Below are 27,554 nucleotides of genomic sequence, written 5' to 3'. Positions count from 1 at the left end.
GCGGGTTGTGCGCCTGCTCGGCGGCGGCTGCTGCGGCGCCCGGGAATGGCGGCGGTTTTGGAGCTGCTGCTGAGCGAGGAGGTGGCGGTCGGCGCCGTGGTGCGGTGGCTGCGGCGCGCGCCGGGACAGCGCCCGGCTGAGGTAACGCGCGGCGGCACCGCCCCGCACTTTGCGGCCCGGGGGGGTGTCGCGTCCCGCCGCGGGCCGAGCGGGAAACTTTGCGCACGGGGGAGGCCCGCCTGAGGCCCGGGGGCGGCCGCCGGGGGGCCGAGCTCCGCCGAGCGGGCGGCGGGAAGGCGGGACGGGGACCGGGGGACCGCTACCGCTCGCCGGGCCACGGAGCGAGGCGGAGGTGGAATGGCGGCGAACGTGGCCCGGAGCGCGGTGCCCCGTAGCCGCGTGCCGGCTGGGGAGGCGCGGTGACGCGGGGGGCTGCGCTTCCCGCCGCTTCGCCGGTGGGAGCGGCGCCGGTGCCGCGACCCGCTACGCGTCGGGAGCTGCTCGTGGCCCCGTGCGCACGCTGTGGTGTCTCGCGACCTGTTGCTGGTCTGAGCGTGGGGATCCGCTGCATCCGAGCACGCGGAGCTTTGTAACGCGCTGTGGGCCGAGCGTTGGTGTTGCCGTGGTTGTAGAAGCCTTTGTAACCACACGTTGACCAGGAGCGCTTATACTGAAGTTACATCGTGGAGAACAAGGTCTGTACGTGAAGCATTTTCAGCCCTAGCTCCTTAGAATGCCTTTATTTAAGATCAGAGCTTACTGCTGTCACCCCAAACTTCTCCCTCCTTAACCTGTGGGCTGCAGATGTGGGCCTGCGGGTGCCGTGCAATTTGAGGTGCTGACTGCTCAGAACTGGAGGCTGTGGGCTGGCTAGCGGGGGGTTTGCCTTGCCGGGGGCTGTGGGTGGTGTGTGGGGTGAGAAGGCCAGTGGGAGGCTGGGAGCTGGCAGCATGCCCTCATCCTACAGCAGAGCTATGATCCTCTGTTAACTCACACAGTGAGAGAGGAATAAAGGCATGCTGTGCTCAGAAAGGTTTGAGGAGCTGACTGGCCATGTGTGCAGACCGCAAGCTGTCTCAACTCTAAACATAGATGGGCAACCGAGGAATGGTAGAATACATCTTGCCCTGGCTTTTGTGGGGCAATTCTGCACTGCTGGCACCTGGTGGGTTTTGTGTGCTGGCCTTGGTCTGCCCAGGGCATCAGCATGCTGAGTCCGCCCTGTACCAAGGCTGTGCCAGCCTCAGGCTTCATTAGGGAGCTGCTGTGCTGCCATGCTTTCGAGGAAGAGTTTCAGCACTGGTGTCAAGGATGGCAGGAGTGAGATCATGGCCCTGCTCTCACTGCCTTCTTTTGTAAGAAGTACTTCCAGAACAGTGCTTGCTCTTCTTTCTTAAAGTGGAGATGGGAATCGAAATGAAACAAAACGTGCATGCGATTATTTTCATGTTACTAAGGAGGAAGTTGCTGCCTGTGAGCTTCTACTGTTGTTGAGATGGCACAGAGTACCATAGAGAGGAAACAGGAACGTGCGTGTTGTTAGAAACAAAAGGCACTTTTCCTAGCGTACAAGGCTTTGAGCCGTGCATGGGATATGAAGTCTTTTTGTCTAGTGTTACCATGGGAAGATCACCACCTGTTTAGTTTTATAACATGTTGATTCTATGAGTGTTTTTTTTAATTAGTTTTTTTTTTTGTGTGTGTGTGTGTGTGTTTTTAAAGGTTTGTTACTTAAAATGTCATGCATGTTGAAGTTGTGCAGTATCTGTTAGCTCTCTGGGGGGGTCCCAAGCAAGAGGAAATATGTAATTGAAATCATCTGATATTTGGCACCACAGGACTCCAAGTACTTAAACACTTGTTCTCACAGCACCCCTCTGTGGATGTAGGTGGCATAAGTAGGGAACAGAGAAGTTGTAGGCTTTTGTTTTTCATGTTAGAATTAGCTGCTTGAATATCCATGCCCTACTTTGAAACATTGGATGCAGAGGTGCCAGTTGCTCCAGGCTCTTGCTGGCCACAGCTCCAGTAAGTGTCACTGCTGTTTCCAGGGACAGCTCTGCTAGTTCCCAACTGGAGGCCAAAGTGAGTGACTCCATTGGGAATCCTCTGCCAAAATGACTGTGTGGAGGCTGACTTTCAGGCTTGTGCTAAGGCCATTTGAACTGTATTGGCCTACTTTGGCATATCATGTTGTTTTTTATTGTGTATTGCAGTACTAAATGAGTCTAGACAAGTGAAAAGAAAGAATGAGGAAGCAACTTTATATTAATGCTTTGTCCTCTTTTGTAGGAGAATCACATCCATGACAAGCTGGTATCGTTCAGTTTGCTTCAGAAGGACTTTGTGCCTTTTCTGCTGAATTTTTTAAGGGAGCAGACCAGCCAGATACTGACTAATGGACCCTCCACTCCTGCTAAAACTCCCAATTCCAAGGCCCACAGGAGCCAAAGGACAGGACCAGAAAGGAGAGCAGGCCATGCGACTAGCAGCCGAGTGCAGCTCTTTTCCCAAAGGACTTCGGTGACTTCCTGCACCACAGACACCAGCTTTTCCCCCGCTGCTGCATCCAGTTGTTCCTCTTCCTATTCTGGGTCAAACCTGTCAAGCCCTTGCAGTGACTTCCCCAGCGTGGTGTCCAGTAGCAGCCCGAGCTTTGGGTACAGCCCTGTGCTCACCCACAGCGAGAAGCGTTCGGCTCAGAAAGCCAACCTGGGGAGCTTCCTCGCTGCTGCACCAGAGGCCTTGCCAGCAAGGCGGGGCAGGAGGAAGGGCAGCAGCTCTATCAGTGCCTCTGGACGGCAGGTTGCTCGGGACCTGGGGCGTTCCTTGGCCGAAGAGGAGGATGGAAAGAATGAAAGTGCATCGTGGAGTGGAGGGAGAAGGAAGCGGAGCGAAGTGCCTCTTGTTGCTGCTAGAACCCCTCCCAGCCAGCTGAATCTTAACAACCTAGAGGAGTTCCCGCCCATGGGTACCGCCTCTGGCTGGACAAAGTAAGAGTGTGTCCGCCTCGCTGTCTCATTTGGATTGTCCTGCAGGTTGCTGTTCTGTTCTGTTGTGCACCTCTGAATGCTGTCACAAACAATACCCTGCTGCTGACTTCTTGTTCTCCTTGGCCAGAACAACCTTGTAACTGCTGCTGAAGAGGGGAATATTGCAGTCACAGGCAGTCAGCTTCTGGCTCTGTGTGCTCACCTCAGTGTCCCTTCAGCCTCTCACTTGTGTTGTGCCTGCAGCTTGCTGGTGCACAGGCCAGCTGCCGTAAAGCTGAACGCATCTTTGTCCTTCTGTGTTCTAACAAGAAGAGCTTAGATAATGCTGACGTGTTTCTTGTTTAACACAATAGCAATTGCTGATCAAGTGCAGCCCTGGAAGGCTCTTCAGCTTTACTGATGCAAGGAAAAAAGCTTTTGGGTTGATGTTTTCTGAATTCTGGTAATGAACATCAGTGTGCAGCTTCATTTATGTCATGTGGTTATGGACAAATAGATGGCTAATTCTCATATTCACTTTGGTCTTCAGCAGGCCCTTCTCTCCCTGCTGAGACTACTTTTGCTTTGGGGCAGCTGTTTGTCTTGTGATTGCCTCACTACTCTCTTTGATTATTTCACTCTTCAAAACTTTTATTAGCAAGTATAATGCTTTCATGTCAGGCTGTTTACTCTGTAAGCCAGACACTGGCCTCTGAAGGGATCACTTTCTAGTTGGACAATTAAATTTCCAGCACAAAATTGATAATCTCTGTGTTTGCCGAGGAGTGCCTCTTACAGAGCCTCTTCCTGAAGGTCCTGTCTAGGTAGCGTAAGCGGGAAGAATGGGTTCCCCTGAACTTTAAGGATAACACATTACTGGGATATAGTGGTAGCTTGTTTATTTCTGGTTGTTAGAAACTGCTGGTGAATCGGTTTCATGCGAAAATAATTCACCTGATGTCCTTCTAAACCAGAGTTCTTTGGAGTAGCTGCTTGGCAGTCTTTGTCACTGTTGTGTGCACTGTTAATAATTACATGTGTTGGCAGCAAGGGGCAGCAGGCTGTTTTTTGCCATCCATAGCTCCTTGAGTACTGACACTATCTACAGATAAAGTTTAGAAGTTCACAGTGCTGGCTTGATATCTGTTTTATTTTAGCATTAGGTTCTTTTGGAAGAGTTTAATGTGTATCAGTTTTGAGATTTAATTTCTCTTGTAGTTTTGGTGATGTCAATGAAATTCCTTCTCACTCCTTCAGCAAAAGCAAGCCATCAAGGCGAATCAACCCAACTCCTGTGAGTGCTGAACGCCCTCTTTCAAAGCCAAAGATGTGCTTCACTTCAACGCCTGTCAGCCAGTCTCCAGCTGCTCGATTTTCAGCGGGATCAAGCTCTGAGGCCTTTACCACTGTACAAGAGGGAAGCCCAACTTCTGTGATAAGTAGCAGCCTTCAAGAGGAAAGGGAGATGCTGAAGAAAGAACGGTACAGTTTGAACAGGGTGTTGAAGGGCTTGTATTGATTCTTAGTTCTCTTGACTGAAGATGGTATTGATAGGAAAGTGGAAATGACCAGAAAAGTATCTAAAACAGATGCTGATAACCTTAAACTTTAATTTGTCTAAAACCAAGCGTGACTGCTGTCAGACCAGTATGTTAATGCACTTAGCTCATGCTTGTCATTTTAAAGGTGTACTCACTCTGGAATGGCAACCTTCATTTTATCTTCAGGAATCTTTACTGCTTTCTTACCGTTGCCTTTTCATGGGTTTGCATGTGTGGTTGTCTCCTGTCCAGCTTTTCATAGATTGTAGATGTGAAATGTGTTGGTTTGAGTGCATGTAATCAGGTGTATCTGAAGACATCATCTGTCACAGAAGGTATTGTCGAGTTTGAAAAAAAAATGAGTTAACAGTGCAAATGTGGGGAAAATGTTAATGGAATTTAGGCAGACTAACACAGGCTTGTGGTCAGAGAAGCGGGATATGGGTAGCAGGAAATTCAATTTTAAGAAGTTTTAAAGTTGCTACCACAAATATCTGACTAAAATTGTGTGTGCTGGGAGATGAGGTGAATTCCAGCTTCTAATTTTGTCTGCTGCTCGGATACTAAGTGACTTTTCTCCATCTGTGAAATGATATCGCTGTTAGTCTGTGATGGTTGGTGCTCTGGGAAAAAAGCAAAGCCTGGTAATATATAATTGCTGACACAACTGCTAGTGTTCTTAGTAGCTTTTGTTTTTGGGGAAACTCCTTGGGACACGAGTGGAATTCTTTCCTTGGCAGACTTGCAGTTCACTTCAGTGGGACCAGAATAGGCTGGAACAGACTCACTAGGTTCTCACAAATTCCCTTTTGTACAGGGCCTGTACCAGAACTGGTCAGGATTCAGACCTACCTTTGTGCTCTTCAGTGGAGCACGTGTTCCAGTAATCTGTATAAACTAAAGTAGGTGAAATAGCAGTACGTGGGCTGGATTGGACCCATGAGGTGATCTCATCTAACCCATCGTGCTTTCAACAGAATGGTTAGTGCTTGGGGCTAGGAGCTGCTGCTGTGTTCTCAGTAGTGGTGGGAAGTGAGCAGTAAAGCTAAGACAGTCTCCAGCCAACTGGGTTTCTTTTTTGAGCAATGGCTCAAGGGGAGAAATTCATGCTGAGGTGGATGACAACACTGAGGGAGAAATGAAGTTGTGTGTAACTGTGTTTTTGGAGGCTTACTGTGGTAGGTTTAAGAAGTGCTTAGCATGAAGTAGTCTTCTTCAGTTCTAATTCATCAAGTGCTTATGTTCATTGCAAAATGGATGTTAGTAAATAACCTTTCTGCTTCCAATTTGAGACCGATTTGTTTTTCATTGCTGCAGTTTGAGGTTAGGCCAGCAAAAAAGTTCTTGGCTGTGATGAAAAATGTTTGTGTCTTCCCCATAGCCTTTCAAGTTACTTTTAAAGATTTTACTCTTGAGACAATTTGGACATAAGTGGATGTAATGTTCACAGTGTGGATGTTTCGTTGGGATGTTAAATGGTCATTTTATATTGCTGTTAATGGCTTTTCTCTTGCTTCTCATGTGTCTTATGTATGCTCCTGCATTTTGGGTGACCTCAGGCTTTTTTTAAGCAATACCTTTGTATTTAACTGAGTAATTGTTATTGATTCAGAATCCAGCAATTTAAGTAAGCAGTTTGTCTCTTCTGTTGCTCAACTTGTCGATACAGGATTTCATCAGTTGTTGCATTGCCTTTGCACGTACTCATATTGATTCTTCTCAGGGCATTATTTATTTGTAAATATAGCTGGGAGTCTGGAGATGAACCTTATTTTCACAGACTTTGCAGTGTCTAGCTGTCAGAAATTACATGGAGAATATTATTTTTTTGAGGACAGGTTCAATATTTTTAACAAATACCAATTTAGATGAAAAGAGACAACATAAGCATCCAAAGTGACAGGCTGCATCATCAGAGTAGGAATTTGAATGTGTTTCTTTAGCACTGCCATGCTAAAAGCTGGATTAGACAGTATAAATGATGTGGTTAGTTACTGCAGGACTTCCTTCATGCTGTGCTGGAAGGGAAAGGTCTCTCTTCTGGTCACATGGTTGCTGTGTGTCATTTAAGCCACACAGTATGTTGCTGCTCTTGAATTTCAGATGCAAGTTGCTGCACCAGACATCTTCTCCTGCAGGGATATCTCCTGATCCTGGGACTCCTACTAAGCCCACTTACACTCGCAGTGCTAGCCTTCCTGCTGAAAGCCATCTGGTGACCTGCGCAGATCCTGCAAAGGTTTCCTGCAAGAAACAGTTGGAGTGTCTGGCACAGCTCTACTCATCATGTATAGCAGGTGAAGACTGAGATGCGAGACTGACCCTTCTGTGAGCCTTGAGCTCATATGTGCACTGTGAGGGGAAGGCAGATAGCAAGTAGAAATTCTGGCGTGGTTGCTGTGTATAAATAACTCCTAAAAGAATAAGCTATGCCAACTCAGTTATTAAAATAAATAGATTTTACATGAAAATTTTGGGAAGTAAAATGATGTGGTACTCTGACCTGTAGGAGGCTGCAGTTGCGTGTCCTATCTGATAAGGTAAATTTGAGCAACCAGACCCTTCCCTCACACATCTTTCCTTGTTGATATATGCTGTGGCTGTGTGTGGGGAGGAGGTTCCTTACAAACTTTGCCTTAGAGCAGTTGTCTGTCTTTTTACCTTCATTCATTAAAACATGTTAAAACACAATATTCATCTCTAGTATCACATGTCTTCTCTTCCAGAAAACCTGGTACCAAATATTTTCCTGGAGGTTTTTTTTGTTCTGCAACTGCTAACATCTAAAGGAACTTCTGCTTCAGAGGAAGAAGAGAGTGACCTTGAAGTCAATGAAGGAAGTAAAGGTAAGCAGTAGAACTGAGTGGAAAGAATGTCCTTCCTGCAAATGATGATAAAGTGATGTAGGTAAGTTGCCTGTAGCCTGAACAGTTAGTATCCAATGCCATAAAAAACACAGTGGGACTCATCTGCGATACTGACAAAAATCATGTGTGTATGGGAGGTATTACTTCAACATGGGTCACAAATGTGGGCATGCAGGGGCTGTTAATATAGATGAATTTTGGCAAATCCATACTTACTCTTGATACAGTCAGTAGTTTGATATAGGTATGAGAAGCAGAGAGTGGCTTTAAGATGAAAACTTCAGAAAACTTTATTTATTTAACCTTTGTTTTACTTCTCAGTGTTTCTTAGGGCTGAGCTTAGGAACACAACGTGATCGTCATCATTAGCTGATCAGCGCTTGCAGTTGGTCTGCTTGTTGTTTGGCTCTGCTTATTGTTAGCCAAAAAGCTGAGAAGGAATATTTTCTTTCCCATACAGCATCAAACAGTTTAGTTGCCGTTAGTATCAGAAAGATGGGGATTTATCAGGTGCCAGGGAATAGGAACTTCTGGAAATTCAGTACCAATCTGGAAGATCATTTGATTTTTTGGATATGGCAGTTCCTTCTTTCCTCCAGAGCATATTATTGATTGCTTAGCTTATAAATTGTGATAGGTATTGTTGTCACGTGTTTCTTTTGTTTCCCATTAGATGCATCAGGGAGGCAGCACTTTCGAAGTGTGCACAATTGCGTGTACTTCGCTGTTCAGGTCTTGGATTATCAATATGAGTGAGTTGAGATGGTTTGTTTGGGTTTTTTTTATTTCCTCTGCTTGTGTTTGAGATAAAGCAAGTGTGCTTGGATCTTAGAGCTTTACTAATTCCAGGTTTGGAGATTAACTTTCCCTCAAAACACCCTTAAATTTGGCTTAAATTTGGATGGCTGTGAATTTTTCTTGCACTGGCCTCTGTGTGCAAGAGATGGGAAGTCATGAGATGAGTGCAATAAGAAAAAATGTCCCTGCAGATGTCAGTGAGATTTGATCCAGGGTGACTGGGACTTAGAACTCTTTACTTGGTGGCTTCTTAAGGATGATGTAAGCATTTCTTTGGGTCTGATCATGTTGTTGTTTGTGTCTGTATGTCTGTGGGTTTTATGAATGTTGTCTTGGCAGAATTATTTCCCATTTAGAAAAGGGGACGCTGAAGTTCTTGGCAGAAAATGAACGGATTGCAGCTTTTTCTCCCACCCTGCATGAGAGGCTCAAACAGGCGTATGAAAGCAGCACTGCCAAGGTAAATATTGGCGGACCTCAACTGAATGCTCTCTTACACCTCTGCGGTGATGAAGTTTTATTTATATTGGCCTTAATGCTAACTCTCGTTCCTTCTACAGTGGGTCTCTTTGTCATGTCGTCTTTGGGAAGTGTCTGAAAGTTGGTTTTTGTATGTTTTTTTTTTTCCTCATTGAGTGAGTGAATTACATAATCTCATCACTGTTAGTTGTGAATTGCTGCTGGCTGTCCTGATGTTGTGGACCTTAGCTTGTGGTTAAACAGAGCCAAGTTTTGCGTTTGAGATTTGTATCTAATCAACATTAATCCCAGAAAAATAGCCAGCTAGTTGCAATATCATAATGTAGTTGGGAAGAAGTGAATTTCTTTCATAGTTACAGGCTTCTTTGAAGCAAACAAAGCTTGCAGTCTGGAAAAAATGAGTTTCCTGATCGGATCATCTGAGTCAGGGAATTGAAGCTTGATGCTAGGAGTCTATTTTCTATTTAGTTTCATGCATCCCATTGCATTTGCTAAAGAAGGTACAGTGACTAGAGCACATCAAGAACTGATCAGTTTAGCTAAAGTTATAGATAAGGTTTTCTGTTATTTGAAGGCATATACTTTTAAAGTAGGAGACAGAATACAGAAATTGTACAGAGGCTTCTGTCCTCCTGCACTCTCAGAAGCCTTGTGTTGAAGATACGCTTTGGCTGTTTGCAGGTCATTCTTTCCACACTGAATACTAATTGCAGTCTGTTGATTGCAGTAAGAAAAAGAAGTTGCTTTGCTGTAGAGATAAGAAGCTTGCATTCATAATGAGTGATTCTGCCTGTGGAGTAATGTAGATTTTGCAGCCGTTGGGGTTTACCAGCAGTTGGCAACTGGGAAATGACTAGAGTCTGAACAACTCAATTAATGATTCTTGTTTTCATCGTCACCTCTCTCCACTGCTTATTCTGGGTGTCAGATTGTTGGATAAATTACACTTGCGCTTGCCTAATTGTTGCTTTTATGTTTTCAACAGGTGTCTCTGCTGCTGCCATGCTCTGTGCAATCTGTTTCTTTCCAGCCAGAAACTGACAATCGTTCTAACTTTCCCAGTGACAGAGCATTTCACATATTTAAGAAACAAAGGTAAGATTCTTTTACTATTACTGTATGGCTCACAAGGTATTATCTGTCCATAGTTGTGAACAAAAGAAGTCAAGAATATCCCATTTATGCTACATATTGTAGATTTTCACTCTAATTAAGGAAAGTCTTTGTCCATCTTGACTGTAGGAGCTAAATGTTTCATGTCTTTAGTGAAGAATAGCCTAATTCTTCAGGAGTTTTTGAGGCTTCTGGTAAATGCCAGTACATTCTGCTACCGTATATGTAGATTGCTTCTGAATATATATCTGGTATGCTTTGTATTCTTCCTCCCACCTCCCTCCATGCTTGCAGCAACAGAGTGAGGGGAGAATGGCAAGTTGTCTTGGTCCTTTTTTCCTCCTCATAGGTATTATTTTGTGTGGCTTATTTTTTCCCTCTTCTCAGTCTTCAGTATGTCTGATAAATGGGTGCTTTGATCGTTCTGTCTGAGCTTGGGCAGAAGTATAAGAACGTGTAGATGCTTGAATTACTTAAATCTAAGGTAGAGTCTCACTGAGTAGTTTAGAAGCAATTAAATGCTTAGTTGTTGCTACTTCAAATGTAGAAGAGTAGAAATTCCTTTAATATTTCACAGGGATATCTTTTATGAACTGCTGCGTGAGTGGGAGGATAACCATGAAAAACCTGGTTGGGACTTTGAAAGAGTTCTGGGCAGCAAGATCAGGTAGGAGTCTTCTGTAACTCCATCTAGAACTGAAATTTAGCTTTCTTGTAGCTAAATTACTGGTGCAACATACCAGACTCAGCATCCTAATTTCTATGTTCTTCCTAATGGTCTGACTGTAAAGGGCTGTGCTTCTTGGCAGGTAGCATCTGTGCAAAGTTGCTTCTATATTCTATGTAAAATTTTCAACTATCCTCTTAAAGAAACAAGGTGTAAGTGGTGGTGGCCTAAGATGATGAGTCTTGTTGTAACTCTTACCCTGTTCCCAGTCACGGAAAGAGTTACTCTCACAACCAGTACGTTGTGGTTTGAGTGCATTTTTCTGCATAGTTCATATTTCCAGTGCCCCACTTGTTTAAGCATGTATGTATTATATGTACAGAAACTTTTATCTCTTGTAAGTATTTCAGCAGGTTCTGGTGTCTTGGCTCTGAAAACAAGACTAGTGTGTCTCTTCATGTGGAAAGCAAATGGCTTTATTCATTTACTGTGTAATCAGTATCAAAATACAATGTATATATAAAGAAACCATTGTGTTTTTGAAAGCAGTTGCCTTGTGGGTTTCTGTGTTAATCTTAACCACCAGCCTACTGAAGTTACATGGACCAAAGCAAGGCTGAGGTTTAAGTGAGGAATGTTCATCCCCTTTGGGCATCAGAACTACTGCTGTTTTCTTACTTGCATCTATGTGAGCTCTCAGCTCTCTGCACAGGAGGAAATGGAAGATGAATGTATACTTCTTCTTCCTAAATAAAGATACTATTGCAGGAAAAGAAGAGAGTCTTTTTGTCTCTAAAGCTGTGTTTGCTCTGTAGACACTAAGGAAGAATCCAGGGAGAATTTTTGTTTCCGTGATCAGCAAATGGGGCTTGCAACCTGGTTGCAAAGAGGCTCCTTTTTTTCCATGGCCTTTGAAAACTGAAAATAGCTTTCTTAAAAGCTGTTAGTTTGTGATTTTGGTGTAATTTGAAGTTAAAATACTATTTTTGTACCACAAAGATCTAGTCAGCATTTTGTGAGGTTTTCCTTCACAGGGCCATGATGGCTCACCTGTCTGCAACCTGCAACCACAGCCATTTTGCCAGGCTCTTTCAGAAGCAGCTCACCCAGGTACGTTCCTCAGTTCTTCTTTTTTTTTTCTATTCCTCATGTGTCAAATGTGATTTGGTCCTTCCTCAGCCTGAGAAATAAGCTATTGTGCAAATTTGAGACTTTCATTTTGAAACATTTTCTTTTTTGGGGCAGCCCACTCTTCAGGAAGAGAATTTCCTGCATTTTCTGGAAATATAGATCAGTGATGAGTTACTGATCCTTATCCAGTTGTAAGGCACAGTGAGCATGTCGTGAGTTGTAAGAACTTATTCTTCGTGGTTATTTACCCTTGACACTCTAGTTTTAGAACAGTTGATTTTTAGAAATGATAACAATACGTTTTGATGTGTATGAAATGAAGAGGTTCCCAGTTCCATTCCTTAGCAACATTATTATGCTAACTTTAGAGAGTGTCACGTTCTTCTGTGTAACAGCCAAACAGGCTCTATTTGCTGTTGTATTTGCAGGAATTTTTGACCAGTAGCTGAAGGAATGAAAAAAGAAAGGATGCTCCTGATTGGAGTATAAGTTCTTGCTGTATTCCCTCTATAAGTGGCAGGCTTATTGATAGGTAATAATATCCTTTCGGGTGACCAGAATAGGCACAAAAAAACCCCACTCACATTACATGAAAGATGTGAGCTATTGAATTCCTCGTGTCCAATCTGAATTTGCGTCAGTGTTCTGTCAGGTAAAGACTGTGCAAGTGATGGAGGTTTCTCCACATGCAGATGTTGGCTGCTAGATGTGTCTGAGTTAGTTGTGTTTTCCGTCTCTCAGAATCTCTAGGCTATTTATGGCCAGGGTGGGTAGTGTGTCTTACATGAGGTAAAGAGATTTTTCTGTGTGTGCTGGCTGAAAAGACCATGCTTGAATTCCTTCTAAGACAAAATCTCATGAAGAAGGAAGAGTGCATAGGGGAAGAGACAAAATGAAACGATGTTTGATTATGAGTTTTCTACTTACTTTTTTTTTTTCTTCCTCTCTCTTAAAGATGTGTAAAGATCCTATTGGTGGTGGTGTGAGCTGGGGCGACACTCCAGACCAGGATGTCCTTAATATGCTGGGTCCTGATAATCTGAGCCGTCTGAAGAGGTTGCAGGAAAGATTTGTTGTTCCTCAGAGCATCAGGGGACCTTGCCCACCCCCTTCATTCCCAGGGTGCCAGCAGTTCTTCAGGGACTTCATCCTCAGCGCAGGAAGGTCAGCTGGTTACTATTTCCACAGCGAAGCATGGGGTGTGTGGGGAAAACTGTGTTGCTGTTGCAGCAGGGGTGTTCAGAGGCCTTGGGGCACAGTATAACCTAGGTAGAGCATATCAGCAATATTCTAAGGCTGCGTATCACCTCACTTAATGTCCTTGGCCAGTGAGCACATTAACAGACAGGGTTTTTTGGGGGCATGAAGTGCATTTCTGCACTACATTAGGCTGGATGGTGTAATCACTGAACCAGAACATCTTGTCACAAGCTACCTGCATTTCCCAGTGCCGAGAAGTGCAGGCATGTACAGCAAGGGCACCAGCCTGTCCAAACATTTATTGCAGTAGTGTAAGGAGCAAAGGAGATGGAGGATGGAAGCCAGTTTCTTGGTTTTCTTGAATGAGTTTTTCCCAGTCCAGAGCATAGATGAGTTGCCATATCTGACAGATTTGAATGTAAGTTCATTTTCTTCTTCCTGCTTAGACAGGTCCATATTATCATCCTTTTGCTGGTGCTTACTAAACAGTGTCTGCTTCAAAGAGCTTAAGAGTGGAAAAGGGAGTCAGCCAGCACTAGTTTTATCACTTGGTTCGTTTTCTGTCAATTGCTTTGTTTGTCATTTAATGCTTGATATAATTGAGAGATCAGTTTTAAATTTTGTGGCGTGTTAGTTGAGGTTGTACTGCTATTTTCAGCCCAATCTGACTCATCATCATCTTTTGCTGAAGTTACCAGTTCAATCAGCACCTGGTCGATAGCCTGTGCCTGAAGATACTTGAGCTAGATGGCCTTACTCTGGTGGAGCATGAGCACAGTGATGGGGAAACAGATATGGATGAACAGGTAAGGCTGTATTTTGCACATACATCTGGCTGGAGTTTCCCTGAACTGAACCTGTACTGAAAGAAATGTTTTGGTTGCAAGCTGTTTTAAGTTTCTACGAGTGAATTTACGGGACAAGGGTTTCTTTCTTCTGTTTTGTCATAACTCTGTAATTTGTACAGTGTCCAATTCCTGCATGTTTTAGAATGTCTTATAGAACTGTCTTAAGAGATGAGATGTGCTAGTTTGAAAAGTGATCTCCTGTGGAGGAGCCTCTTTTTATATTGTTAGCACCTTGTGTTAGATCTGTTTCATCATTGAAACAACTGAGTTTAGTTGTTGCATTCAGTTCCCATAGCTCCTTTATTATTGCTATTCCATGCAGAAAAACGCAGTGAATTTGTGGTCAAGGCTATTCAGGTGTCCCTTTACTCACAAGTACCATAGCTTTTAGACTGTTAGCAAAGTAGCAGCCAAAGATAGATGAAAACTTGCAGAGGAGTTGTGGTGCAAAGGAGGCAGCAAAGTGTCAGTTCTCATTGTCTCCAAAGTTGTTAACATGAATATATGACTGAGCAGCTTCTTGTTCTAGAAAGCTCTCAGTATCTTCTCATGGTAGGTGACGCAGTAGAGGCAGAACCAATTTAAAATATGTGTGACAAATATGCATTTTGGAAACATTTATGGAAAGCATTGATGAAGCTATGTGGCCCTTTTTACATGAATGGAATAGAGGTTTAGTGGGGGTAGTTGCTTTGCCAGCTCAGAGTGACATTCCCCAGTTTGCTTTTATTCATTGCAGGATGAAAAGAAGCGTTTCACTGTGGTACTGTTAAGCTTGAGACTCCTTGCCAAGTTCCTGGGCTTTCTTGTATTCTTGCCGTATCGCACTGTGGAACAACCAACTAGAGACCTGCAAGACACTGCGGTAGCATTGAGGAACCAAGTAAGAAACAAGAGCTTCAATCTAATGTGGCCTATTGCTTGATAGGCAGGCTTCCTAATCTAGTAATGATATTATGAATAGTTATGCCTGTTCAAAGCAAGGGAGTGATTCCTGGGAAGGTGTTACACTATTCTGTGCCCCATCACACATTCTGAAGCTGGAAGCAGAAGAAAAAATTATGTAACAGAAAAAGGGAGCAATGCATTGATGCTGAGGTATGAGGTGTGCTGTTATTTTTGCTAATCAGGGGCTGCTAGACTGATGAGTCTACCTTTATAGAGTCTGCCTTTATAGTGTAGAATCCAGCTACCAGGAATGATTTGGTAGTTTTTCACTCGCTTCCTAGCAGTGTGATGTAAAGAACACAAGAAGGTTTAACTCCTGTTAAACCTTGACTCCACCTGTACCCTGTCGTGCTTTTAGTGTTACAGCCTTGTATTTGAAAGTCCCAGCGGGATCTGTGGTTGCTGTCCCTCATAGCATATTTTTTGTTTCTCCTGGCAGATAAACGTTGTCATTAGCCAAAAAAGTCTCCTTTTATTTGTACAGAAGAAATCTTAGAAAGAATAGTAATGATATAGAAAAATATTTTTCGTTAATTATTAAAAGATAACTTCAAGCTGTTGCTTTAACTTTTTTTGTTCATTAAGACTTTGCCTGTGCTGGACATATTGAAGCTTCTGAGACGATCCATTCGGAATCAGCGTTCTGTCCTCACTATTCCTTGGATTGTGGAGTTTCTTTCTCTTGTGGATCATATTGCTCCTTTCCTTGATTACTATAGGAAGGTATTTTGTCTTTTGCTGCAGGTATACAGGTAAGAGCCTGGGAAAATATATCAGTTCAAAAAGCTCTTTTGTGCATGGTTTTGTTTGAGAATACATGCTGGTGCTAGTTTGAATTTCTTGTAAAGGTATTTTTTTGTGTGCAAATCATGAGCATTCATATCTTAGATAGCACTACAGAGGGAGGGCATTTTAAACAAAGAGAGAGAGATGCAATAAGTTCATGTTCATTGAGTAAACAAGATTCTTTTCTTCTCACTCACCCATTCCACATCTGCAGCTGCAAGTTTTAAACCTTGAATTTAAACCTCAGACCTGCAGGGTGAGCAGAGCCTAATTAATGCTTGAGTTTTCTTTGTGATATACATGAGGAAAATTTCAAGCACGTTCTAGAGAGTTGCTTAACACTATTCAGCACATTATTCAAACGTGTATGCGCAAAAGAGTAGAATTTGCCCTCCATTTTGTAGGCAAACAAGTAGGGAATGTGTACATGATTACAAATAATATGATTAGAAACTGAGTAGTTTGGAATGTTTTTCCTGAAAGTGAATTGCAGTAATGAAATCTAACACTGCCTTTTGTTGCTTTTTATGCATGGCAGGCTAATGGTCCTTTCTGAAGACAAAGAGATGAGTTTCCTGAACAAACTGCTGATCCTTGCAGTTCTGGGTTGGCTTTTTCAGGTAGTCTATTGTGTGCACACAGATTTTCCCCAAAGAAAAGGCAGACCACAGGACCCAATAAATACTCAATACTGAAATGAATTAAAACACTTGAAATTACTAGGTTCTTCTTGTGCTACTTTGGGGTTCAAACAATCCTCTGTGTTCTAATAGAGAGCTGTTGTCCTGTAGTCAAACTGTGTGAAGTAACTTTTTTTCCCAGTATGAATTCTAATTGCTGCTGAGCACACTTGGTCCTTAAATCCACATCCTTGTAAGAATATTGGCAAATTCATGTTAGAACTTGGGGCACAAAGGTGGGGTGCTAACTGGTGTCCTCGAATGAATGGGGATTTTTTTGTTGGATCAAAAGATGGCATGTGATAAACTTTTAAAATTCTTTTGTGTCTTCAGGTGGAAGTAAGGTGATTTGTTAGCAGGAATTTGCAGAAAAGGTTAAAGATACCATAGGGGAGGTTAAGGAAGGTGGCATGCATATTAGTGATTAAATTAAATCTTCAATTTTACAGCGAAGTCTCCTTGTGACAGAGAGGATCCTTGTTATGTTTGTTTGTTGGTTTGTTTTTTTTTTTTTTTTTTTTTTTAATGGTTAAAAAACTACTGTGTTCTTTCAGTTCACAGTTTCTTTTCAGAAATGGTGTAAGTTGACTGCTATTTGGGCTGTTCTGACTGGGGTTTCTGTTTCAGGTTCCATCGGTCCCTGAAGAATTGTTTTTTGCCACAGATGTCAGGCAGGAGGGATTGGTGATGGATATTGTGACATCTGCTCAGGCTTTGGTGAGTTAGTGCAGTAGCAGGCCCTCTGAATCCTTGGCTGAGGGTGGACCTACTGTGGCCTCAGGAATTTCAGATTTTGTCAGGAACTTGGCATCAGTGCAGCTGCATTGAGTGAGACTATCTAGGCCAGTGTCATTCTCTGATTTGTCCAAGTCACTAGTTTGCATTGCATTCTGGATTGCCAACTGTATGTGTTCAGAACTCGGTTTTGTCAGGCAAAGGGCATCTCAGCTGTGGCTGATAGAATGGATGCCATGTGGGAGGATCGTATAGTGTTCTCTGATTATCTCAATACAAGGTGAGCTGATTAAATTGCAGTTCTTCCTTCAAGTAACTAATAGTAATTGTGAACTCAACAAAAATAGTACAATAGGTCTGTCAAAGCAAGATTACTATTTTTGGTGTCACATGTTGACCAGCTGCATGATAAAGAGTGAGTAAACTAAAAATAATTTGAGCAAGCAGAGAAGTATGTGTTCAGGTAACTCCCAGACATGCAGGAGAATAGATGGTATTCTGTGAAAAATCAGCAGTATGTTTTTGAAGACATATGTAAGTCTTGTCCAAATTAGAAACCTCTGTTTTGCATCATCTCTTTAATGGCAGAGATGAGATGCAGAGGTAACTGAATATTTTGCAAATGAGTACACAACATGGCTGCCTACGCCCATGGAATCAGAAAAAGCTTTTCCTCCAGTGCCTCTGCCTGTACTGTGTCATACTGAGGTGGTGTTACTCCATAGTGTGGTGTTCTAGCAAATCTGGCTGAAGACACCTGTGGAGGCTTACTGTGCAGCAGGTGTTCCTCGTTTATTCTGCTCTATGGTTAGGCTCCTGTTTTACAAACAGCAACTGTGGCAACAGTCCTGGTTTTCTAACTATCAAAATTTAGTTGGGCTTTGACAGTGATCAGAAGATAAGATTGAGATACACTTGGACTGCAAAGTACGTAATTTTACTGTGAATTTGGAATCTAGCCTTTTCTGTTGTTTTCACAGAATAGCAGTTTTGAAACCTGCATGTGACCACGTGTATAAGATTTCTTTCTTGCTGTGTTCCTTCAGCTTTTCTTTTGTTCTCTTGCTAGGACTCTGTCCCCTTGGTGGATCAGCAGTTACTTTATACCTGCTGCCCCTACCTTGGTGAGTATTTTATTTTTTTTGTCCTTTAAAGCATTCCTTAGTCCTGTGAGTCCTTGGATTGTCTTTCTTTACCCCTCCTCACAGCTTTGGGTCTCAGCTGTGTGTAAGTGAACCTTGATTAAAAATCTGGAAACACCTGCAACTGAGAATAGTTATTTGGTAACTCTAGGGGAGGGAGGCTACACAGTCAGGGCAGTTGTACAGAGCTTGAATGCAGAGGAAAAGGAGAGCTCGTCCTTTACAAACTGAAAAGAAACACGATAATGAGTAAGTATACAACTTTTGCATCCTAGGTATAGGTGTTTGTACTGTGAGAAGTATCTTGAACTTTGGGTGTTTCTGTTATTAGGTAGAGGGGAAGAATCCTGTTGAGCTCTGCTGCTTTATCAGGTTGTTGTCTCAGACATCTTTTTCTTGGAATAATTGATGGCGTCTTTATGTGTAGAGAACAGAATGCTAGATGATGGGATGGTTCTCTGCTTCTTGGGACTTAGCTGCTAGGAAAACTGTGTGATAACCCTGGTATCCTGCATCATAAAAGCTAGAGGTTGAAGAGCTCTTTGAGCTTTTCCCCTGTGGTTTCCTTCTGACTCTGTTGTATTTCTTTTGTAATCTTTCTTGCCTTGTTGTCCTTGTAGGTTTTGTTATGATTTCTGTTTACTGTGCTAAAAAGGGTTTCATAGAAATGGCTTCTTCTGATCTTTCTGAACAAGTCTGTACATGCCAGGGAATTTTCTGGGATCCTGGTTTAGCTTTGGAGCCTGCTTTACTCTGCCCTGTTAGTTACACAGGTGGAATGCTTCTCTGTTTCTGAAACTTCTCTTCTGAAACTTCAGCTTTCACAGAATCTGAAAGAATTTGCTCTGGAAACAGGACTGACAATGTGAATTTCTCCCTGAGTTTTTGGTTTGTTCCCTTGCTTATGGGATAATGACTGCTTTTACATGTCTCCCTGTACAGGAGAGCTGCGGAAACTACTTGCCTCTTTTGTGGCTGGTAGTGGAGTAAAAAATGGTGGCTTTATAAGGAAAATCACTCCAACAGCTGCAGAGTCCTTGGCACCAAAGACTTCCATTACACAACGGAAACTGCAGGTAATCTGGAAGTCACAAGTGAAAGCAGAGTAGGAGGAATTCCCTGCATGGTAGTAGGATACACAGTAGTATCCCAATGTTAGGGAAAGAAAAGTATGGACCTAGACAGCAAGGAATGTTGTGTTTGACTGTCAGTCTTTAGTTTTCATTATTCTGGTTAAATCACGTGGCTGGAAAACCACATGGATGTTGACATCTAGAGAAGTTTAATAAGCATTCTTAGAATAACTCTCTCTTCTTTAGCATAAAATGTTGGCACATCTCTCACCAACTGCTTTTAGTTAGGTTGTAGCCATGCTTTTTGTAGGGTGTAGGAGTGTGCAGAATTAATTACCAGGCATTTGGGTAGAGGATTCTTTGTTTCCAAAAACAAGCCCTATGTGGTGACTTAACATTAGCAGCTGCCCTCAGAGCTTTCCCATTCTTCTCTTTACTGATCATTTGCTTTTGTAGCTTCGTAAACACTGATCATGAACTTTGAGTTAAGTGGTTAGGAGGAAATGAGGAATGGGTAGTTTACAGAGGCACCAAATATTGCTGGAGCAGAATACTCAAGTGTAGGCAAATTATGTGCCTTGTAGCACAGTTACATATGGCAGTTCTGTCTGCTTCTGTGATGAGGAGAGGAGGATGTGGGTGGAGTGCTCTAATCAATTGTAGTGCTTTTCTTTTGAACAGGTAGAGCTGGAACAGGCCTTCTTCCACAACCAGCCTCCCTCTCTGCGGAGAACAGTTGAGTTTGTGGCAGAGAGAGTGGGATCAAACTGTGTTAAGCACATCAAGTAAGTGCTGGTGATCTGTTCTGCGATATAAGAAATAACATAGTACTAACGAGGCAAAGAGATGATCTTGAAAGTTGTGCGTGCAGAGGAGGAGGAATGGGGGAAAGAAAGCTTCCCTCAGAGCATGCTGTACAGCTGAACACCAAGGCTGTACTGGGTTATGACGTTATGTCCAGTGACATCAGATTTCCTTCGTGGGGAGGATTTGTGATGGGATGTAAAGAGGAGGACTGCATGACTGTGGAGCACTTGGAATGTGAACATGAAGTAGCATTCTGAGATTTAATATCTGTTTCATAGCATTCTTGCTAATTATGGAAAAATGTAGGTTGAAAGGAACTGGAAGCTGGGCATCATCTTGTCCAAATTCACACTCAAAGCAGGGGCACTTTTATAGTTAGGTCAGGTTGCTTGGCATCTTGTCCAATTGACGTGTGAAAGCCTCCAGGGCGGAGATTCAGCATTCTTAGCATCTTGTTTCAATGCATAATTTTACCAGTATTTGTGAAAAATCTTTCCTTATATTCTATCAGAATTTCCTTTGTTGCAGCTTGTGTATCTTGTCTTTAATACTTTTGCTGTATGTTTTCTGTAAGTCTTATTCTGTGTTCTCTATGACCCTTTCATCCCACTTCACCTGCTTTAAGCTAAATGAACCAGGCTCCCCCAGTCTCTCCTTGTAGGTTGTGTGCTCTAGCATCCTAGCTGTGTTAGTGGTCTCAAGTGCAGTGTTACAGTGGTGAGGGGAACTGTAGCTTCCTCTTGACTGCGCTCTTGGTAACCTGAGGCTAGTGAGAAGCCACTCTTCTTTGGTACAGCCTGTCTGCTGGGAATGCTAGATCCTTTTCTGGAGAGTTGTCCTGGCTGGGAGATCTTGGCCCTTATACCCAGTACAGAATCATTACCCCACTATCAAACCATTTCTTCACCATGTCGGGGTCCTTCTGAGAGATAGCCCTGGCTCCTTACATGCTCTTCATAAACTTGCTGAAGATTTACTCTGTCCAGTTGTCCAACTTAAAGACATTAAGCAGTATCAGTCTTTGAGGAGCAGTGGTTGTACTGTGCTGCTGGTGACATCTCTGCATTTCTGACCAGAACTCATTGAGATTGTAGAAGTATTGGTGCCAGAAAAGTTACCGTGTAACCATTTATTTCTGTTAAAACTCAAACTTTTGACTCTGGAGTGTTAATACTATTCTGATATCTCTACTTGCTACTTTTTTCCTTACCTTTTTGGTATTAACAACAACAAAGAAATTGTGTGATTAATACTGTTTTATTAGAGTAGCTAGTTGCATTTCTGCCTGAGAGAGAGAGGTATTCTGAAATGAGGGAACCAGCTGATTACAGTTAGCGTGCATTGTTCCTTTTATTGATTTCAGTATGTCTGAATTGTTTTATGTTGTGTTTTCACAGGGCGACATTGGTAGCAGAGCTGGTTCAAAGGGCTGAAGTCATGTTGCAGGATAAAGTGAAGGAGGAGGATGCTAATCATGATAAGCTGCTTGAAGAGGTGTGCGCTCATCTGTATGATGAAGGAGCCCAGGCACTTATCAAAGGCAGAGAGTAAGGAGGAGAAGTTATTTAAATCTGTGCCTTTCCTTCTCTTATTGTGGAATCTGTAAATCTAATCTGGCTTGGCCTGTCCTGCTCAGGTTCTGGTAATTACAGACCCTGACCTCTGCTCTTCTTAGGGCGACTGTCTGCTGTGCTTCCAGCCAGATAACGCCATATCTGTAGGAAGGAATAAAGGTTCTGTTTGTCCCTCTGCATCCAACTCCAAACTGGCATTTACTGCAGTTGTTGTATTGCCCTTCTTTGGAAAACTGAGTATTGCTGCTTGAGGGCTTGTAATTCTTTCCTGTCTGGTCCTGTTGCCTTGGCTTATTTCTCTGTAGTCTTCCAACTAATTTTGACTGTAGGAGGGCATGTGAAAATTCCTGCAGTAATGAATATCTGCCTGTTGTCCAAGAACTTTCTGTAATACAGAGACCTGTTATTTTCTTGCAGATTTTGCAAAAAGAAAGGTCCTGAGGCGGTAAGGGTCTTATTGCCCGAAGAAACATCTGCAGCAGTACGTATTTTCACAAAGACTTCTTATAGGCCTTGTCTCTGAATCTGTTATCTTTTTTTCTCTTGCTGCCTCACTTACCCCTTAATAGCTTAGGACAACGGAATTTACTGATGTGCTGATGTAGAACCTGATAGCTAAGGAGAGTCACCCCTGTCAGGCTGTGCCTGGATATCACACTAAAGTGATGCTCTAGCCAATAGCTAACTGCTGTGACTAGAGTGGTAGGTAAATCACATATATCTTGCAAGGATAGCGCTTCTGATTTTAAAATCAACTTTGCAGATAGTTGATAATTTTTGTATGGAGTCAGTGGGGTTTGTTCTGTTGTTCAGAGTTAATGGTTTGTCTAGAAATCGTGATGTTCTATTTAAATATTGCATGTCCATATTAAACTGTATCTCTCTGGAGTTTTTTTTTTCTGATTTTTTTCACTGACTGTTAGCGTTGTGGTAGTAAGCCTCCTATCACCTCCTCCCTGCGAAGGTTTTGAGCAGTGCAGAAGACATTGCAGTGGAGCTGGCTACTGAGAAGGCCTGTGGCTGGCTTTCTGCTAACATTGCAGGTGAGCTTCCTCACTGTGAACTTCTAGCCTGTATATTAAACTCTTTTTCTGAGATCAAGGGGTTGAAGTTTAATCTGGTGCTACGTGAAGTACTTAGGTGTAAGAGCGGAGGCAGGCAGGAAGTGTGTTCCCTTTTCCTTTACTGGGAAGCATGCAGTTGCTCTGTCCCTCCTTTAGTAATAAAGGGAGTGATTTCTAGCTCCACGAATTTTCTTCAGAGACTTTTCAGTCTTGGCCCTTGTGAGTGATTTTTAGTTATGAAGGCTATTAGGATGGTAAGAATGAAAGTTTCTGAAAATACTCTGGCTGAGTTTGTCATAGCATTTCAAATGTAGGATACAGACAACTGTCAAGCCACCTTATGGTCCGTATACGTAGAGAACTTCTGAAAACTTCTGTACAACAAACACATCTTCAACTGTGTATGTTTTCAGCAGGCTGAAGGCAACTGTAATCCTTTTAATCTGTAATAGTGCTCTGGCAGCTCTTCAGAGTCTCTCAAAATCTACTGTTTCAGGAGATGCTGCCAAGAATTTGGGGAAGACTATCCAGCACCATTTGCAGCAGCAGGAGATTAGTGTTTTGGATGCTGGTCAAAATTTATTTTGGTACAAAACATAAATCTTTTGTGGGCACAGTGGTTGAACTGTCATGCTGATTCAGCTTTCTTCTTTGGTAATGAACGAGCCTCCTGGCTCAGCTACTTTGTTCATTACAGCTACTGAAGCACTTTTGATGGAAAATGAAATGGGTTCCCAGTGGTATCTGGTAGTAATGGGCAGCTCCTTACTTGTGCCTCTGGCCATTAATATAGTGGGAGCTCAGAGTCAGGCGGGTATGAAACTGTGAAGTCCTTTCCTCACTCACAGCAGCTCTCAGAATGAGAAGCAGATATGGGTGGCATTTGGAAACAGGTTGTCTGCCTCCCTGGAAAGAAAAGTGGAAGTAGATGGGTTATTTTTTTTTTTTTCTTTTCTCCTTTGTAGCACTGATTAAAAGAGAAGTGAAGGCAACATTCAACAGAATGCTGAAAGTCCCAGGACTTCCCTTGCCCAATGAGGATCCTGTGGAGTTGAGAAGGGACTGCTCCCCGGGCTGTCTGCACCGTGTGCCATTTCCCTCTCAAATAATCAATGAGATTAAGGTACATGCTTGCTGTCTTTCCCTTACTCCCTTTCTACTTTTCACCTGTTTGAAAAGCACTCCTCTACGTAGGGCCAATGATCTCTTCATGGAAAGTACAGAATATTAGCAGCTCAATCACTTTTGTCTTTTTCATCAAGGATGTGCTCTGCATTGCTGTGGGCCCACGAGATGAAGGGGAAGTGATTGATGTTGGCTGGCTGGAGTGCTTGCTGGGTCGACTGAGTCAGACGCTTCGGTGCAGAAAGGTAAAAGTTAAAAATCAGCAAAAGTGATAACAGTGAAAACATTGGACTACTTTGAGCCACCTTTGTGCCTGTTTGCCTTGTCTCACAGTTGAGTTCAGGCAGAGAACATCAAACTCAATTCAAGTTTGCAAAGTTGAAACAGCTGCATTGCGTTTGTTAGTCTCCAGATGTGCTCGTTAGTTGCAGCTTGCCTTTGTGGACTTCCTTGTCCTTCGGGATCTTGTCTTTCAGTCTTTGTTGGTCTTCTGATTGCAGCTCTGTGCTTCCTACTGTAAACTGCCTCCTATTCTCTGATGCTTTTATCCCTTGATATTTTTATCCCTTGTGAAGTCCTGTTTTGTCCAGTTTGCAGTGTGGGGACAAAGATGCAACTCTTTCTCTGTTTTTCAGTTCATGTGTCCCACATCAGAACAGCAGCTGGCAAAGTGCACGGTTGAGTTGGCTTCTTTGCTGGGTAAGTCAGTCATGAAGAGCTGTTTAAGTCTTCTATTGAATTCTTGGCTTCAGAGATTTTGTTATTCAGAACTGCTGATCTTTGGTTCTCTTGGTGCCATTGAGTCTGTTGGCTTTTTTTTTTTTTTTTTTTTTTTTGTCAAATCTGGATGGTTTTTATTTCCTTACACCTTCTGTGGAGGTTACTAACTGTCCTTCATATCTGGTGCTCTTATTCACATCTTCATTGGTTTTCCTTTATTGAGATCTTTATTTAAATGTGCTGTGTTTTTCTTCTAAAAATGTTGTTGTGGTTTTTTCGCACCTAGAACTGAAAACCTTATTTCCTTCAATTATATTTTCATGGCTTTTTTAAAATTACTTTTCCCCCTGTTGCTCTAATCAGTTAAGCTGTCACTTTTCTTAGTGTGAGCTTGCTGTCTGTATGCAGATGTTTTCTTCTTGAGCACACCATTTTTAGAAACTTTTTTAGGACTTTTTACAGAGTTCACTTCTTGGTCCATGTCTCAATATATCGAAATGTCATTTGAGGGGATAACAATGCAAATCTGACCATTTCCATTAGACTGTACCTAGGAAGACTTGATACTGTTCCCTCTGTGTATGTTTAGCTGCAGTTAAATACTGTAGGACTTTACTTTCACTTGTGTAAACTCTGCCTATAGTCAAAGCTATGTACAACTGCTTAATCTTTCCTAGATTTAAATGGTGTTTTCCTTTGTTACTCTTTTCTTTGGAATAGCACCTAGTTCCTATTTTATTAAATGTTAGGCTGACTGAACAGAAACTGAAATAATTTTGGGACTATATGCCAACTGACTTCTTTATCTCAGAGAAATATAAATATATTCCCATATAATGTCTCTTAGTATAGTTTCAGAGCACACTTTTGCATGTTTCAGACTCTACTCCCCTTATGTTCAGTGGTTTACGCTCAAGAGGTGTTTCTGCTTTTGTGATTGCTTAGTTATCAGCTACGCAAAATCTGCTGTTGGACTGAGCTGATGGCTGTAGAGAAAACACACAGGTGCGGAAGTTCATCTTCCTCCTGTTTCTTGCAGTTTCAGGTCGTGTTCCTCTTAGTCTTGGGATCAAGCCCCCAGAGGAGAGCTCCGAGAGGCTCCGAGTGAAGAATAATCCCACATACGACCTTCTGAAACTGCTGCTTTCTGTCTGGAAGGAGGACTTTGGGACACCTGTTCCTGTGCAGCTGATGTTCAGCAGGAAGAACATTGGCTATCTTGCAGAAGTGAAGCAGCAAGAGGTAGGGTTTATTCGTCTCTGAGGAGTTGCCAGTTACCTGCTCTAGTGTGACACATACGCATGGAAGTTATCTCACTTGCAGAGTGAACTGATTGCTTGTGGGAGCAAGGCTGTTAGCATCAGGCTTCATTCACAGGGATAGAGAAAAAGAGGGCTGCACAGTGGTCAGTCTCCAGTATTTGCCTTGGGGGCTGTTGGGAAGGCACAACTTAATTTGGGAGCAAGTGATGAAATGGCCACTCGGATGTAAGTGATTATTAGGACTGAACACAGTGACTGTGCAATTGGTCACTTCTGTGTCTTCTTTTAGCTTTCATTTTTTGTATACGTGTGGTGTTACCTTACAAGATCCTCAACTAGCAAAAGCTGAAAATTGTCTTGCCTAGTTGCAGGCTGAAACCAGCTTAATTGGGAAGGATATGAATGTTTTTCAAGCTGTTTGGAACACACAGGAATTAAATACACAGTATGTTTTGGAACTGAGAACTAGAGATGTTTAGTTTTGAAAATGTTATGGTAGAATACCGTGTATGAACTAAAGTAATTTTGCTTATTTGTTTTGGATGTTGCTCTTTGTTTTATCCTTTTGTTCATTTTATCCATGTTCTGATCCAGGCAAGCAACTCAAGAACTATATTGAGATAAGGGAACAAACACAAATTGCACTTATTTTTGAGATGTTGATATCTCTTTTTTCTTTTCTTTTTTTCTCTGCAGTGGGATTTGTTCCATTTCATCCTTCATGGTCTTGTAGAATATGATCTAATGCGGACCAGTGAAATAGAGAGTTGCTTGCGTAGCCTTGAAGAGTTCCCTTGGCCCTCAGTAAGTAATTAGGTGTGTGTGTGTGAGTAACAAGTGAAGCAAAAAGTAAAGCTACAGAATAGTAAATCCTTGTAGTTCAGTTTCCTGTAGATGCAGTCGTTAACAGTGTCCTGTCTGCATTTCCTGCTTAATACAGCAAAGGGATTGTTTAACAATAACTTGTTACTGTAACTAATGCTTTGGTTGAAATCTGTACCTGACTGAATCCAGAATATCCCATGCAGTGGAATCATTGCCGAGAAAACTGTAACCCAAGTTGGAGACCAGCTCAGTTACCATCTTTTACTTCATCCTGTATGCATTTGCAGTGCCCTGGCTGAGAGTGACCTATTGGGAAGGGGCCTAGCTGAGCACTCACCTTCAGGCCTCTTTGCCTCCCACAACCAGAATGGGAGAGAAGCCAGAATATTCTAGGGAGGGGGCACAAAATACAGGGAAGGGCCTGAGACCTGTGCTGCAAAGTTGCTCTTATTTCACATGTGGTGATGCTTGCACGTTGGAGATAGATACTTGTTGATAAAGGTTCTCAGGTTTGTATTTGTCTGTTGCAGGATTTCTTAAAAGCTCTGGGCAGCATTTCCAGTTTATTTCTATCGGAGCATCTTATGGAAGAGCCCAGGAGTAACCCCTGTGACCTGACCAGACAATCTCTAGGTACCGTGACAGCACAAAGTTAGTGGAGATGGACTCTCTGAGGATAGAAATTACTAATGAAGATGCAGGTGGAATTTTTAGTGTTTCTGAATGCACTGTGAGGTCCTTGCTGGGAAAATATTGCATGTAGGAGGTCTCTATGTGCGAAACCAGCACTGGTCTTTCTGTTTGTGGATGTGTTGCACTGGTGACTGCTGAAGGATTCGTATCAGCAAATAGATCACCAAGTCAGAAGTTCTTTAAGCACCTTGATCATTGCTCAGAGCAGCTGTTTTTTCAGACTCATGAACACTTTTGTGTTTGTACAGTAACAGACTGTGGTCAAACCAGGAATCAAGTTGAATGGACAAGTCTCTCTGTGAAGCAGGGGGATTGCTTCCTGGTGACTGGCTCATCTCTGAACTTAATGCGGTTTCTTGCCAGGGGAGGGAAAAGGTAACCTGTTCTGCAAGATGAGCCCGTATTTATTTTTCACTGTGAGCTCAATTTCGAATATTTGATTTTAATGTTTTTAAGACTCATTTTAGAAGTTAAAACATATTAAATATATATACACCAGAAAA

At 42.6% G+C, this 27,554-nt stretch overlaps 1 protein-coding gene across 1 annotated transcript; it reads left to right on the top strand.

Annotated features, from left to right (window-relative positions):
- Nucleotides 1-30: 30 nt before the first annotated feature.
- Nucleotides 31-27,554, top strand: CDAN1 (codanin 1). The gene is made up of 28 exons (XM_042863475.1): nt 31-141; nt 2,293-2,993; nt 4,230-4,454; nt 6,617-6,810; nt 7,240-7,359; nt 8,054-8,132; nt 8,518-8,638; nt 9,644-9,753; nt 10,349-10,438; nt 11,473-11,548; nt 12,525-12,733; nt 13,461-13,575; nt 14,357-14,500; nt 15,151-15,317; nt 15,890-15,971; nt 16,659-16,748; nt 17,836-17,890; nt 18,851-18,984; nt 19,663-19,766; nt 21,186-21,335; nt 21,780-21,843; nt 22,327-22,405; nt 23,392-23,549; nt 23,689-23,796; nt 24,187-24,250; nt 25,311-25,513; nt 26,230-26,337; nt 26,889-27,554. The coding sequence occupies exons 1-28, from the start codon at nt 46-48 to the stop codon at nt 27,012-27,014; spliced, it is 3,972 nt and encodes a 1,323-aa protein (XP_042719409.1). The 5' UTR covers nt 31-45; the 3' UTR covers nt 27,015-27,554.

The sequence above is a fragment of the Lagopus leucura genome, unplaced genomic scaffold (genome assembly GCF_019238085.1).
Source record: "Lagopus leucura isolate 7727_CA_CO unplaced genomic scaffold, USGS_WTPT01 Super-Scaffold_1, whole genome shotgun sequence".
Classification (NCBI taxonomy): domain Eukaryota; kingdom Metazoa; phylum Chordata; class Aves; order Galliformes; family Phasianidae; genus Lagopus; species Lagopus leucura.
The sequence above is the reverse complement of the archived record's forward strand: the minus strand, read 5'-3'. Positions and strand labels throughout refer to the sequence as shown.